We start from the raw sequence: 14344 nt of genomic DNA, 5'->3' as shown, positions 1-14344 counted from the left end.
ACATTGCCCTTCGGAGCGTAACGTGCATGTCTGATGAAGAGGTGGATGGGAACATGACACTGAAGCAGGTCAGGAGAGCTGGCCGAGGGAGCAGGCAGAGAAAGCAGCCAGGAAAAGCAAAGGAAGGACGCTAGAGACGAGAGCCATCGAGGGGTCTTGCACGGGCCCCGCCAGATGGAGTAAAATCAGGCAGATACTGCGCAACTGGAATCCAATCACCTCCACTTAGAAAAACACAGCCTGTGCTCTTGTTTCCGTAACAGGCATTAGGAAAAGGAGAGGGGAAACCCTTCCCGTCGCAATCACAGATCTTGGAACGGGAAGAGACTGTGCTCCCAACCTATTAAGCCCAATTCACAGCCTCTTCTTCCCCCAGATTGCCGGTCTTTCCCCCTTCTGTGATTTCCTCAGTGATACCAACTGGCTTCTAGGGGCAGTAGTAAAACTCGGTTGGTTGAATGTCAAGCAACATTCAGGCCAGGTCATAATCTCACGACTTGTAAGATAGAGCCCACACCGGGCTCTGTGCTGACAGCACGGAGCCTGCTTGGGATTCTCTCTCTTCCGCTGTCCCTCCCTCTCTCTCAGAATACATAAATAAACATTAAAAAAATATTTTAAGGGGCGCCTGGGTCACTCGATCGGTTAAGCATCCAACTTTGGCTCAGGTCTCATGATTCATGGGTCTGAGCCCCACATCAGGCTCTGTGCTGTCAGCTCGGAGCCTGGAACCTGCTTCAGATTCTGTATGTCTCTCTCTCTCTCTGCCCCTCTCCATTCATTCTCTGTCTCTCTCTCACTCAAAAATAAATAAACATTAAAAAAAATTTGTAAAATATTTTAAAACTCAGGTAGCAAACAAACACTGGCTCGCTCCCTACCCCCCACAGAAAAAGTCCCCTACACAAAGGACTTGTCACATGGGAGGGGGACACTGAGGGGCGGAACTGCATTAGGATCTTGTCATCTCTGATCAGAACAATTCTGTGTAATTAAAGCCACAGAGCTACAGATGTGAATCTGAACCGATGCCTCATATAACCTGAAATGTTTTCTTGGAGCTTAAACATTTATGTGACATATAATAACTAATTGTCACTAGCATCCACGTAGCATCTTTCTTCACTTGAGCCTAAAGCACTTTATATATGCTAATTAATTCTTACCATAACCTCATGAGGAAGAGAAGCAGCAAGGACTATCATTCCCATTTTGCAGAGGATAAAGTCAGGGCAGGGAAACATGCTGACGTTCCCCCAGGTCTGAAAAAGTGAGCAGAAGGCAATCATAATTTAATTCTTGTTTAGGAACTTATTTATTGGGTTTCATTCATATGCTTGGCTCTGTGCAAGATGGTCAGTGTGCTTATGGATGGGGTGGGGAGGTTTGGAGTGCGGCAGGGAAAGGTCGTTTAAATAACACACTATAAAGATAGAAAGACACAGGCGCCTAGGTGGCTCAGTGGCTAGGTGGCTCCCTGGTGTTTACTTTTTCACTTGTTCATCTTCCCCATGAGAACGGAAGCCCCCTGAGGGCAGGGCTTTTATCCTTATTCATGAATGTTTTCAGGGCCCAGAACAGTACCTGGCATCTAGTGTGTACTGAAAAGATATTTGTTAAACCAATGAAGAATGCCTGAGGTTCACCGTTCCAGTTCTGCCACTGACCAGTTTGAGCTTGGAGAAGTCATTTCATCTTCCAGGGCATTAGTTAAAAAAAAAACAAAAAAAGTGGGGTGCCTGGGTGGCTCAGTCAGTTGAGCATCCAACTCCTGATGTCAGCCCAGGGCATGATCCCAGGGTTGTGGGATCGAGCCCCGAGTCAGGCTCTGTGCTGAGTGTGGAGCCTGCTTAGGATTCTCTCTCTGTCCCTCTGCCCCTCTCTCTGCTCGTACGCTCTCTAAAAATAAAAATAAATTTAAAAATAAAAATAAACTCTGTAAACGGTGAGGAATGTGAGGAAATAGGTATGTAGCCCTGGCTGCACTTTTTGGTGGGGAGGCCGCAGGGGCAGAGTCCTGTCTTCCGTGGCTCCATATCCGTCCCGGAGCGGAAGAGTCTGGGCAGTGGCTCATGATGTGCGGAGTATGGAACGAAAAGAAAACTGTGTTTCACTGTGGAAAGCGCAGCAAGGCTTTCTGAATCATCACTGACTTGATCCAAATCCTGCTGCCACTTACAGCTGTGGTCTTGAACCAATTACATAAGCTCTGGAGCCTCAGTTTTGTCATCTTTAAAGTGGCCATTGTCCCCAAACAGCCAAAGCAATCTTGAAAAAGAAAACCAAAGCAGGAGGCATCACAATCCCGGACTTCAAGCTACACTACAAAGCTATACTCATCAAGACAGTATGGTACTCGGGGCGCCTGGGTGGCGCAGTCGGTTAAGCGTCCGACTTCAGCCAGGTCACGATCTCGCGGTCCGTGAGTTCGAGCCCCGCGTCGGGCTCTGGGCTGATGGCTCGGAGCCTGGAGCCTGTTTCCGATTCTGTGTCTCCCTCTCTCTCTGCCCCTCCCCCGTTCATGCTCTGTCTCTCTCTGTCCCCGAAAAAATAAATAAAAACCGTTGAAAAAAAAAAAATTTAAAAAAATTTAAAAAAGACAGTATGGTACTGGCACAAGAACAGACACTCAGATCAACGGAAAAGAATGGAGAACCCAGAAATGGACCCACAAACGTATGGCCAACTAATCTTTGACAAAGAAGGAAAGAATATCCAATGGAATCAAGACAGTCTCTTCAGCAAGTGGTGCTGGGAAAACTGGACAGCGACATGCAGAAGAATGAACCTGGACCACTTTCTTATACCGTACACAAAAATACACTCAAAATGGATCAAAGACCTAAATGTAAGACAGGAAGCCATCAAAATCCTCAAGGAGAAAGCAGGCAAAAACCTCTTTGATCTTGGCCGCATGAACTTCTTACTCAACACGTCTCCGGAGTCAAGGGAAACAAAAGCAAAAATGAACTTTTGGGACCTCATCAAAATAAAAAGCTGCTGCACAGCGAAGGAAACAATCAGCAAAATTAAAAGGCAAACGACGGAACAGGAGAAGATATTTGCAAATGACACATCAGATAAAGGGTTAGCATCCAAAATCTATAAAGAACTTATCAAACTCAACACCCAAAAAACAAATAATCCAGTGAAGAAATGGGCAAAAGACATGAATAGACACTTCTCCAAAGAAGACATGCAGATGGCCAACCGACACATGAAAAAATGCTCCACATGACTCATCATCAGGGAAATACAAATCAAAACCACAATGAGATACCACCTCACACCTGTCAGAATGGCTCACATGAACAACTCAGGCAACAACAGATGTTGGCGAGGATGCGGAGAAAGAGGATCTCTTTTGCACTGCTGGTGGGAATGCAAGCTGGAGCAGCCACTCTGGAAAACAGTATGGAAACTCCTCAAAAAACTAGAACTAGAACTACCCTACAGTCCAGCAATTGCACTACTAGGTATTTATCCAAGTGATACAGGTGTGCTGTTTTGAAGGGACACATGCACCCCAATGTTTATAGCAGCACTACTGACAACAGCCAAAGTATGGAAAGAGCCCAATGTCCATCGATGAATGAATGGATAAAGAAGATGTGGTATGTGTGTGTGTGTATATATATATATATATATATATATATATATATATATATATACACACACACATACACACACAATGGAGTATTACTTGGCAATCAAAAAGAATGAAATCTTGCCATTTGCAACTATGTGGATGGAACTGGAGGGTATTGTAATAAGCGAAATTAGTCAGAGAAAGACAAACATCATATGACTTCACTCATATGAGGACTTTAAGACACAGAACAGATGAACGTAAGGGAAGAGAAACAAAATAACAGAAAAACAGGGTGGGGGACAAAACATAAGAGACTCTTAAATATGGAGAACAAACAGAGGGTTACTGGGGGGGTTGTGGGAGGGGGGATGGGCTAAATGGGTAAGGGGCATTAAGGAATCTGCTCCTGAAATCATTGCTGCACTATATGCTAACTGATTGGGATGGAAATTAAAAAAATAAAATTAAAATAAAAAAAATACAGTGGTCATTGTCCAAGGTCACTCACAACCTCTGAATGAAGGACTCTTTAGCTGCCAGGATTCCCCAGGGACGTCTGCTGGTGTATTTTGCCTCCAGATCACTGGGTCAACGTGAGGCTTAAAATTAAGGGTAAATGAGGTTAATTTACAGAGCTGCTTGAGGAAAAGCCATTGAGATATAACACTAATAACAGAAACAAAAAAAAGTCAACTAACATAGGGCAGTCTTTTCCAGATGTGTGAACAGGGCCAAGGACTTTACTACCCGGCAGAGCATAATAACGGATGCTGTGACAGTAAGCTTTAGTTGCCAAGCGTAGTTTAAATCATGTCCCATTTGCTGTGTTCATGGCAGAGAAGTACTACGTTTTATGTACATTTCTATCAAAAGTGGTTCCAGTGAGGCGCACCTGGGTGGCTCAATCGGTTAAGCGCCCAACCTCGGCTCAGGTTATGATCTGACAGCTCGTGGGTTTCAGCCTCGCAACAGGCTCTGTGCTGATGGCTCAGAGCCTGGAGCCTGCTTAGGATTCTGTGTCTCCCTCTTTCTCTGCCCCTCCCCTGCTCACGCTCATGCTCTCTCTCTCTCTCTGAAAAATTAAAAAAAATAAAAATAAAAAAAAATTTTTTAAGTGGTTCCAGAGAAAACATTTTAATGCTTAAAGGCTAAATGTCCGTTATCTGAAAAATTTCTTTTCATGGAACTGATTATTCCCCAACGATGCCAGAAAATGAGGTATAAAACTGATAAAATATCAGACAGAATATAAGAAGACATTATGGGCAGAAATAGTCTCACTTGAAATTGGTCAGAATTATCTACAGTTCTTCCCAGAAACTCTCAGAAGCTTGGAGCTCCTAAGCGCTTACGAAATTAAAGAAATCACGCTCTTTCCGGTGCGAGTCCTCATTACCTAGAAGTAATGCCCTAATAAAGTCAGAAGGAAGTCAGCAAACTGCTCAACAGCCCTCTTTTTCCCAAATATCCTCCCTGCCTCCTGATACGAGGTGGGGAAGCAGTTTTCTGAGTTTTCCAACTGTGACATTGCTACCATGTATTTATTCTCATCTTTTCTTCCAAGTTTATATTTCCTATTCCTGCCTCCTAAATAGGAGTATTTCCTGAGGCGTAGGCCTTGGCCTTCTGCTCTTCTCTATAAATACTTTCTCTTTCGGAAAGATCATATACACTGAGGAGTTCAACTGTTGTTTCTTCACGGATGACTCACACACTTATATACTGTGCCATAACCTCTCTGTCTTCAGCCATCTCATAGTCTCCAAATCTGTTTGAGATCTGAGCTCATTTTCTGCCTTGAAACCAACTCACCCTAGGGGCACCTGAGTGGCTCAGTCAGTCGAGCGTCAGACTTCAACTCAGATCATGATCACACGCTGTTCACGAGTTCAAGCCCCACGTCTGGCTCACTGCTGTCAGCGCAGAGCCCACTTCGGATCCTATGTCCCCCTCTCACTCCCCCTCACCCGCTTGCGCTCTCCCCAAAATAAACGTATATTAAAAAAAATTCACCCTATGGGCATTCAGTCTGGATTTCTCGGCTTACAGAACTGGAGTCCTCCCTGGTTGCTCATAATCCTTTCCCCCCACCATCCACTCGGTCACTAAGGAGAGCGCTACTCAATTATTGCAGCCTTGCTCTTTCCCCTCTCACCTTTACTATCCAAGGCGAGTAATGACTATCAGAGCTCCTCATCCATGCTGTCCTAGTCACTTTTACTAGGTCGGTGCTTCTAAAACATGGCCTGGAACGCTGGCAGCTCCACATTCGTTCTGCATTTACGGAGTGCTCGCTTTATACAAAGCACAGCGTCACACATTCCAGGATGCAGAAGTGATGGAGGTCTGTTTACAGTCTAGGAGGGGGAGGAATTGTACACCCCGTTTTAATTCGGAACTACGAAGTGGTAATAACTGAATGAATACATGAAGAATGGTTTGGAAAGCATGATGGACATTCCAAAGAAAGAAAATTTATTTCTAGACGGCGAGGTCACTATGTGGCTTTAAACAACGGGCAGAACTTCAACAGTGTACGAAGATAGGGAAGAAGAGTATTCCTAAGGAGAAAGAGCCAGGAGCAATCTTTAGAAGGTAAAGGGAGGTCGGGAGAGATTCATACGGTCTGGTTTCCCACCGACAAGGGAGGAGGAAAGGGGAACAGCAGAAAATCGTTTTGAATCCAAGTTCACAAATTAGGTCCTTAACCTGCAGGCAACAGGGAGCCCGTGACGATTTCTGATCACAGCTGTGCTTGAAAAGGACTACAGGGTTGGCAAGTGAGTGACGCTAGAGGAAAAGTACTGCACTTGCCCGTTGAGGGGTCGAGACCCTCGAGGAGGTGCAGGCAGTGTGTACGCAGAGTGGCTGGATGCCACAATTACTGCGGAGGTAGAATCGATGGCACCTGTCAACTGACGGGAGCAAGTACAGGGGGAAAAGGGCATCAATTGTGGACGTCAAAGCTTCCAAGGAGAAACGGGAGGTAATCCTAACAAAAAAGCGGGGCGCACAATTCCGAAAGCCAGTCGCGAGGGCGGGGGCGGGTCACGTCTGGGGCACCCGGCACTGATGGAACCGCAGGGCCTCCGAGAAGAAAAGGTCACGGCGCCCGGAGGTAGCTGGGCCCTGACGACTTTACTGCTGCGGGGGAGGGGGGGGGGGGGGTGTCGGGAAAAACGGGCACCAACGGACTGCGGACACCTTACTACCGGGGCCTGGCCAGGCAGAGGGGAAAGCTGTGGCCTCGCCGCGGCGCCGCACTCGCCTCGCCCGACCCCGGGAACAGGTGGCCGGAAGGGGCCTCTCCCTCTCCTCCCCGCACATTTCCTCAGCGTCCGTCCCCGCCCGCCACCGGCCCCTCGCTAAGGAGGCCTCACGCACAGCGGTGTCCTGTCCAGGGAGAGCGGGCCGAAAGCGCACGCGGGACACCGCCACCTCCCGCGCGACACCCGCCGCCCTCCGCGCGGGGCTCGGGAGATCGAGGAACCAGGAGAAACCTGCGCTACGGTCCCGAGATCTCGCGAGACTTGGCAGGCCGGCCCCCCGCGCTGGCCTGCCGGAAGCGGAAGTCGGCCTGTGGCCCGAGTGGCTCCGTTACCTTGGAGAAGCTGAAGTAGTGGGAGATCCCGTGGCCGCGCTGTGGGCCGGAGGTGGGTGCTCCTGCGCGTGTGGCCGGCGGGGTGCGGCCCGAGCTGGGCAGACGCGGCCCTCGGCGGGCGATCGTGGCCCCGGGGAGCAAGGAGCCGGGCGGGCCGCGCCGAGTGGCCTCCCCTCGCCCTCGCGTCTGGGGAGGGAGCAGGCCTGCCAGGGCCGCGGGAGACCAGCCCAGTGCGCTCCGACAGCGGACTGGGGAGCCGGTGCGCGTCCCCCCGGGCAGCAGAAGCCCCCAGTGGTCATTCATCCCCAAGGTCGCTCGCCTGCACCACTGCGCCGCGCGGTTTTACTTGTGCTCGAGACCGGTCCGAAAGGCTGAGCCCCTGCCTTCCACCGAGGGGCACGTACCTTGTGCCGGTCGTGCCTGAACCGGCTTCTGGGTCCTGAAGGCCCCGCGCTCTCCGCCGCCACTTGAGCGCTCGCGCTCGCTTTCCAGCCAGCGTGGCAAGTCTCCGGAGCGCTTTTAGGACAGCCCCTTCACTCACTGAGGCCCTTGTGTTCCTCGCCCTCCCCACCACCTTTTGAGGGTTTCCTTCCAGGGAATCAAGCGTTTTTCTCCCTTCCCCCAGATCGAAACAACACAAACATTAGACAGTACAACTGCCTCAAAGTGCTGGGGTAAGTAAAGCTCAGATCGATTAAAATTATGTTTAAATTTCATTGTGAGTAACAATAGAGATTTTTGTTTACTTGTGAGAAGGGGACCGTAGGAGAACAGAGAAATAGAGTGGCATTTTTGCCTTGTCTTGTAGTTTCTACTCCCCATCTGGTTGGGTATGGGTCATCCTTCTGGTGGTTTCTGTGATTCCTATAGAAACCCAGGCATGATGGTCATTGGCTGAACTTATTACAAATCATACCTTGGGTTTGCGAATTTGACATCTGAGAAAGTGGAAAGTCTGAGAGCAGCAGCCTAAGAACGATTAAAACGTCTAGGTATTGCTTCTTGCATCCACACAGTAGTCTTGGCTTAATGTTGCTGGGATGAGGGTAGAATTATAAATATTTGCATATGTTTTGGGGGATTTGGATGAGAAACAAACTAATGAAGAAATTGTCTTCCACTATCACGTCTTTGTCAAAAAGTTTTATTGTAAGTTGAAGTAATACAGTAAGAAAAATAATTGCAGGATGTCCGATTTGAAAGTTTTCGTATGATGCCACATATATCCCAAGTCATAAAACAGGCGTTAGGAGTCTTGAGGCAAAGAGTAGAAAGATGAAGTCTGGGTTAGGAAAGACAGGGATGGGAGTCCTGACCGGTATGTGGTCAAGGAAGACTGGGAAGGGGGGAGCTCCCTACAGCACGCTGATTGGCTGGCTTCCAGGTCTTGGATAAAGTTTAAAAGAAGCTAAGCCTTTGTCCCTTGGCGTCTCGAGGATGAGGCCTTTTGTCACCTAAGCCAAATCTTTTCTTAGAGGTAGAGGGCTCCCGGAGAATGTGGGTAAGGAAATACTACTTGAACGAGTCCAGAATGGGCCTGGGAAACCCAACTAATACAGATTTGTTAGACAGTGTCTATAGTAGTTTTCATTTTGTCACAGTACAGGAGCGCATTGGATGCCATTATAAAGTACCCTAAACTTGAGTAGCTGTTCATTTAAATGCCTATTTGCCTTTCCATTTTTGTGTCTCTCCTGTATTTTCAGTCTTTCACTTTTTTACTGGTTCTTTTTTCTTTTCCTATAAACCTAACCTCAGGTACTTTGTCCTGGGAAAAATAGGAGATAATTTTCCAGTAACCCTTTAGCTACTGCCTTGTTCTCGTTTTCAGCGAAGCTTCTTGAAAACTTAGCCCGTGGTCAGTGTAGATTTCTACTTCCTTACCTTCCAGTTACTTTTCAATTAACTGCAGTCCTGTTTCAATCCCTAGGACTCTAAAATAATCACCTCCTAATGGCTAAACCCAATTAGTTTTCTCTTCTTGGTTCTATCATTGTACTGTTCAACATTGAGGACCATTCACTCTTTATTCTCTTGCCTTCTATGGTAAGCTCACTTTGCTGGTTCTTATCGGTTTTCTTCTTTATCTTCAACTTCCTTATACGTCGGTGTTCTCCAGGATTCTATTCCTTGATACTTTTCTTATTCCACAATCTTCCTGAGGAATCTCCTCCATTCTGACAGCATTAACCACCATCAGAATTGCTGATGTCTCCCGTATTTATCATCAACTTGCTTCTCAGTCCCAAATAGGTAACCGTGAGCTGACTCTCCGTGTGGATGGGCATAACGTAACTAACTTCAAACTCTTGTGTACCCTTGCCCACCCTTCTTCCTGTGGTTCCCATGGCACCATAGGCCATGCACTCATTTGGCTAGAAGCCTGGAAGTTATCCTTTGTCTCCCCTGCCACCCCACAACATCTAGTGAGTGATTAATTTCTCCTGGAATCTTACCTGTCCTCACAGTTGCTTCCTCAGACTGAGCCCTACAGCAGTGCAGTAAGCTGCCTTTGGTCTGTCCTCGCTGATCTGCGCTCTGCCCGGTTAGAAGAGTGGTCCTTCTAAATAGTCGGCTTGCTCTGGAGACTTCGCTGCTTAAACCACCTAGGACTCCCCATTTCCTACCAGAATAAGTGCACAGTTGTTTGTGTGGAATACACAGTTTTTCGTAATTCGATCCCTGCCTATTTTTCCAGCTTCATTTCTTGACATTCACTGGTCCTCCCTTTATACCACGTCTGTCTTACGCTGTAGACCAAGAGTTCTTTGGAGGTAGAGACCACGATATATTGTTCATCTTTGTATCCTGGGTGCCCAGTTAGTACATCTATATTACAGAAGTCAGGAAACACTGAGTTGAATGTTTAAAACTATCTGAAGTTTAAAAGTACACAAAGACGTTTATGAATACCCTGCCTAAAATTGTTCATCTCTTGGTTTTTCACTATCTGGTAAGATAATGTGACTTTTTAAAAGAATTCTCAGAGAACTGTATTAAAAACGACAGAGTTTCAGGATGACAGACGCTTCTGAAGCTGTTCCACATTTTGAAGAGATGTTCGCCAGTAGATTCACAGAAGATGACCAAGAATACCAGGAATACCTGAAGCGCCCTCCTGAGTCCCCTCCGATCGTCGAGGAGTGGACTAGCAGAGCCGCCGGGGACCAGAGAAATAGAGGCAATCGGTACGTATCATGGGAGGACGCCCGCGGGTGGCTGACGTGGGAGAGGACGGCTTTAATCCGTTAGCCCCCGAGGCCAGCGAGGGCAGGGACCGACGTGTTCGTTTGGTCCTCCCGGTGCCGACCGCCTGCCTGCCCGGAGCAAGCGGCCAGTAAACGTGTGCCTTAGTATTTTGTCGGCACCATGTGTTTTTCCCTTGCTGTTCAGTTGTGTGTGTCTTAATGTTCTTTTTTAAAATGTTCTTCCTGTGGACATTTGATTTTCTTTGCAAATATACTTGAAAATCCCAGAGTCTTCTGTAAAACTCTGTGTTAGATTCCATAGAGAAGGTACTGTCTTCGGCTTATACTTGAGAAAGAAATTCATACGATAGAAATTATGTCTATGTAATAATTCAAAATAGATGAATAGATTACCATACTGCTTTTGTACAATCGAATAGAATTCAGTTTGAGAACTATTCTGTTGTTTTGGGTTTCGTGCTGTGGTCTGCCTACTTCTCTGCAAAGCATATCCAGTGTGATACTGGAAGAGTGATTTAAATTTGGGGAATGTTTTGACTAACTGGTGCTATAACATTCTGCGGAGAAAAACGTTTTTTACCCCCTTGTGGACGGAATATTAGACTGAAATAAAATGCACTGGGATAGAGTCGTCATTTGTGTTTTTTAAAAGAGAAGTATAAAAATCTTTTTGTTTTGCTGTTGTAGGTTGCAAGATAACAGACAGTTTAGAGGTAGGGATAGCAGACGGGGGTGGCCCAGTGACAATCGATCAAATCAGTGGCATGGACGATCCTGGGGTAACAATTACCCGCAGCACAGACAAGAACCTTACTACCCCCACCAGTACGGACACTATGGTTACAACCAACGGCCTCCCTATGGTTACTACTGATGGAAACGGCAGCAGCTTTTAGTAAAACCATTACTCTGTTAACATGACAAAAGTTTGTATCTTCTGTTGGTCATAGTTTTACGTTTGATTTCAGAGAGTGGATTATTAACTTTTTGGCACTTCTGACTTTTTTTTTTTTTTTTTAATGAGATCTTACCAGAGACATTATGGTTGCTGGGAATAAGTATGCCTCTAAAAAGGTTGTGGATTTATCACCTGACTTCTACCTCAGATTTCTTCTTTGTTTCATGACTTAACAGTCTTTGAACTTGCTGTGTGTTTTCTTTGTTTGACCTCCAGGAGTTCTGTCTTTGTTTTACACAGAAATAAACATTTTAAAGTAGAAAATGCCTGATTTTACTTTTTTTTTTTTTTTTTTTAATGTTTATGAGAGAGAGACAGAACAGGAGTGGGGGAGGGGCAGAGAAAGAGGGAGACACAGAATCCGAAGCAGGCTCCGGGCTCTGAGCTGTCAGCACAGAGCCCAATGCGGGGCTTGAACTCACGAACCACGAGATCATGACCTGAGCCAAAGTCGGATGCTTAACCAACTGAGCCACCCACGCACTCCTGCTTGATTTTATTTTGTAAGATAAGGAAGTATCCATTTACTCGGATATGCTCATTCCGAAGTTTTTGCAGAGGTTAGTACAGTCAACTCATGAATGCACAATTATGCCTACTTGTACTGTGTTGTATGTGACCTCAGCAGTTGAAAGGTAAAACAATTGTAGATACTTCTTTTGGCTTTTGTTATGACCGTGGTACTTTATAATTACTCCAGGTATGAGTCAGCTCCACAATCATTTTTTCTCTTTTTAGAGGGATGTCAAGAATAAAGCTGTAAAATAAGGAAGGAACTCTTCTCAGTTTCAGTGTCTTGATCTAGTGGTGGGTGAGATTAGGGTACACGATCATTTCATACAAACTATAAGGCTTTTTGCCAACTTAAACATAGCAGATGAAAACTCATGTTATACAAAAGTTTAACTCTGTAAACCCTTTCTTTTCCAATGGTATGTATATAACGCTGCATCCTGACCACTTTCATGGTATTTAACGTGGACTGATTGAACAGTGTTCTATCCACTTCCAAATGTGCACCTTTGCTGCTTCCTCTTGTATAAATAAAGTGACGCTGTAACTTGCTTTTACACTGATTGTTTTGTCTCAGATCATTTTAATGGCCACTACAATGGTGTTATTCCACTAATAAAATACTTAAGATGAAACAATTTCTTCCTCAAGTTTTGGCAGTTGATGTGATGAACCTTCTGGTTTTTTATTGCTCTTTCCTTCATATCTGTTGAAAAGTTTATTTGGCTTAAGAGTAATGTTAAGAGTAGAAGTTTCATCATAGGGAAAAGGAATTTAAAGGCAACTTCTTAAATCTGCCTTCTGCTGCCTTCTCTCATAACACTCCACTCTAGGCCCTTGAGGTTGACTTCTCCATGCTCTGGAGCCAACTCTCCCCTCCCCCCTTCCTGAAGAGCCATCCTTTCAGGTAACTTTTATTGGAAAGGATCTTATAAAACCAGATCTTCACATTCAGATGTGAATGAAATTTTAGCAATAAGGGTTTTCCCTGTACCCCTCTAATTACATCAGTAGGCACAGTGCTGTTACAGCTTTATCTGGATACCACAGATACTTAGCCTAGAGAGTTAAGGATAGCCTCACGGCACCCCAAGATCCTGTCTGAAGGCAGGTGGGTTATTAAAAATATCTGTCAACTGATAAAGCACAGGCACTGACTCACCCGGATAGTAACTGGCCACAGCTTTACAACAGGATCTCTGCCGTACCGGCTCCTGGCCCTAATTAGGGAGACCGATGGGCCCACGGGGCATGGCGGGAGTGAGGGATGGGTCTCAGGAAGCTCAAAGGAAAGGTTATTTTCTAATAGTATTTAAATCTCTTAATCCTAGCACGGTAAGATCACAGATGGCCTGAGACTCAGCCCTGCTTGAAAACAGGAGTCCTTTTAACGCGAGTTATTTCTGCGTTCTGCTAGAGTAGCCTATATGGTGGTGGGTTTTTTCTTTTTTTTAAACAGCAGTCACCATTAGCCTGTCCCCTATATGCTTAAAACTGAGAGGAAATAATAGACACGGTTTCTGCTTCATGTGGGAGAGACTGAAAGTAACATTCAAAAAAGGATAATTTAAGAGTGAGAAGAATTAAAATCATGTCAAATGGAATTAATCTCGAATAGACCGTCTGTTGTTGACAGCATCTAGCATTAGCATAAGGAGTCCTGGCTTCCAGTCCTGTTCTCACAAGGTGTGTGACCTTGAGAAAATCACTTACACTTGGAGCTTATTTGCTTCCCTGTCAGGATAAGGAGAACACTCACCCTGCCACTCTTCACAGGGTGATCGTGAAAAGAAGTGAGCAAACATACAAGGGCTTAAGGTAGAAATCAGAGCTTGTGACCATTACACCCCCAGCGGTACGTAACCGGTGCCGCATAAACATTCGTTCCGTCAACGGGAGGGAAGGACGTGGTGAGTGGTGAATCACAGCACGGCTGTGAAGCGTGTGGAGTAACTGACAGAAGATGGGGGAAGAGCAGGAGACACTGCGAGTGAAGACTTGCGATTCTTATGTGAATTAATACACGAACTAGCAAAAGAAGAAATTACATGCTTCAGAAAATAACAAATTTCAAATATCAAATGTATATAAACATTAAGCTAAAAATTAGTAGCATTTGCTATTTGGAAATCCCTGATTTTAAAATGTCTAATGCTGATGATGGAAGCACATCAGGTTAATACTGACTGAGACCAGCTTGCTGGAGACTTGAGATGGAGGGGTTGTTTTTATTTTCTTTCTTGAGTGCTAGAGGGATTTGAGGTTATCCAGAGTACTAATAACCATCGGTCACAGCTCCGAGTACAGTTTGAGTTCTTGAAACCAGATAGGAAAAAGAGATCTGGTGAGACTTCCAGCATGGTTTTGGATTTCAAAGCTGCCTTCCTTATAATGTTCAACAGACAGGATGTAATTTTTCCCTTTGTAATCGATTCGCCTAAAGGAAAACACAGAACTCCGTGACAGAATTA

General features: G+C 45.7%; 1 protein-coding gene across 4 annotated transcripts; it reads left to right on the top strand.

Moving 5' to 3' along the window:
• The first annotated feature begins 7138 nt into the window (after positions 1-7138).
• On the top strand, positions 7139-11624 carry RAMAC (RNA guanine-7 methyltransferase activating subunit). 4 transcript variants are annotated; one of them, XM_030317276.2, is made up of 4 exons: positions 7139-7245; positions 7819-7867; positions 10211-10381; positions 11090-11624. In XM_030317276.2, the coding sequence occupies exons 3-4, from the start codon at positions 10212-10214 to the stop codon at positions 11274-11276; spliced, it is 357 nt and encodes a 118-aa protein (XP_030173136.1). In that variant the 5' UTR covers positions 7139-7245; positions 7819-7867; position 10211; the 3' UTR covers positions 11277-11624. The 4 variants fall into 4 exon arrangements, with proteins under 4 accessions (XP_030173136.1, XP_030173134.1, XP_030173135.1 ...); XM_030317274.2 differs by having other exon boundaries at positions 10203-10381; XM_030317275.2 differs by having other exon boundaries at positions 10181-10381.
• Positions 11625-14344: the final 2720 nt, after the last annotated feature.

This window comes from Lynx canadensis, chromosome B3 (assembly GCF_007474595.2).
Source record: "Lynx canadensis isolate LIC74 chromosome B3, mLynCan4.pri.v2, whole genome shotgun sequence".
NCBI classification, from domain to species: domain Eukaryota; kingdom Metazoa; phylum Chordata; class Mammalia; order Carnivora; family Felidae; genus Lynx; species Lynx canadensis.
Note: the sequence above shows the minus strand (reverse complement) of the source record. Positions and strands in the feature narration are given on the sequence as shown.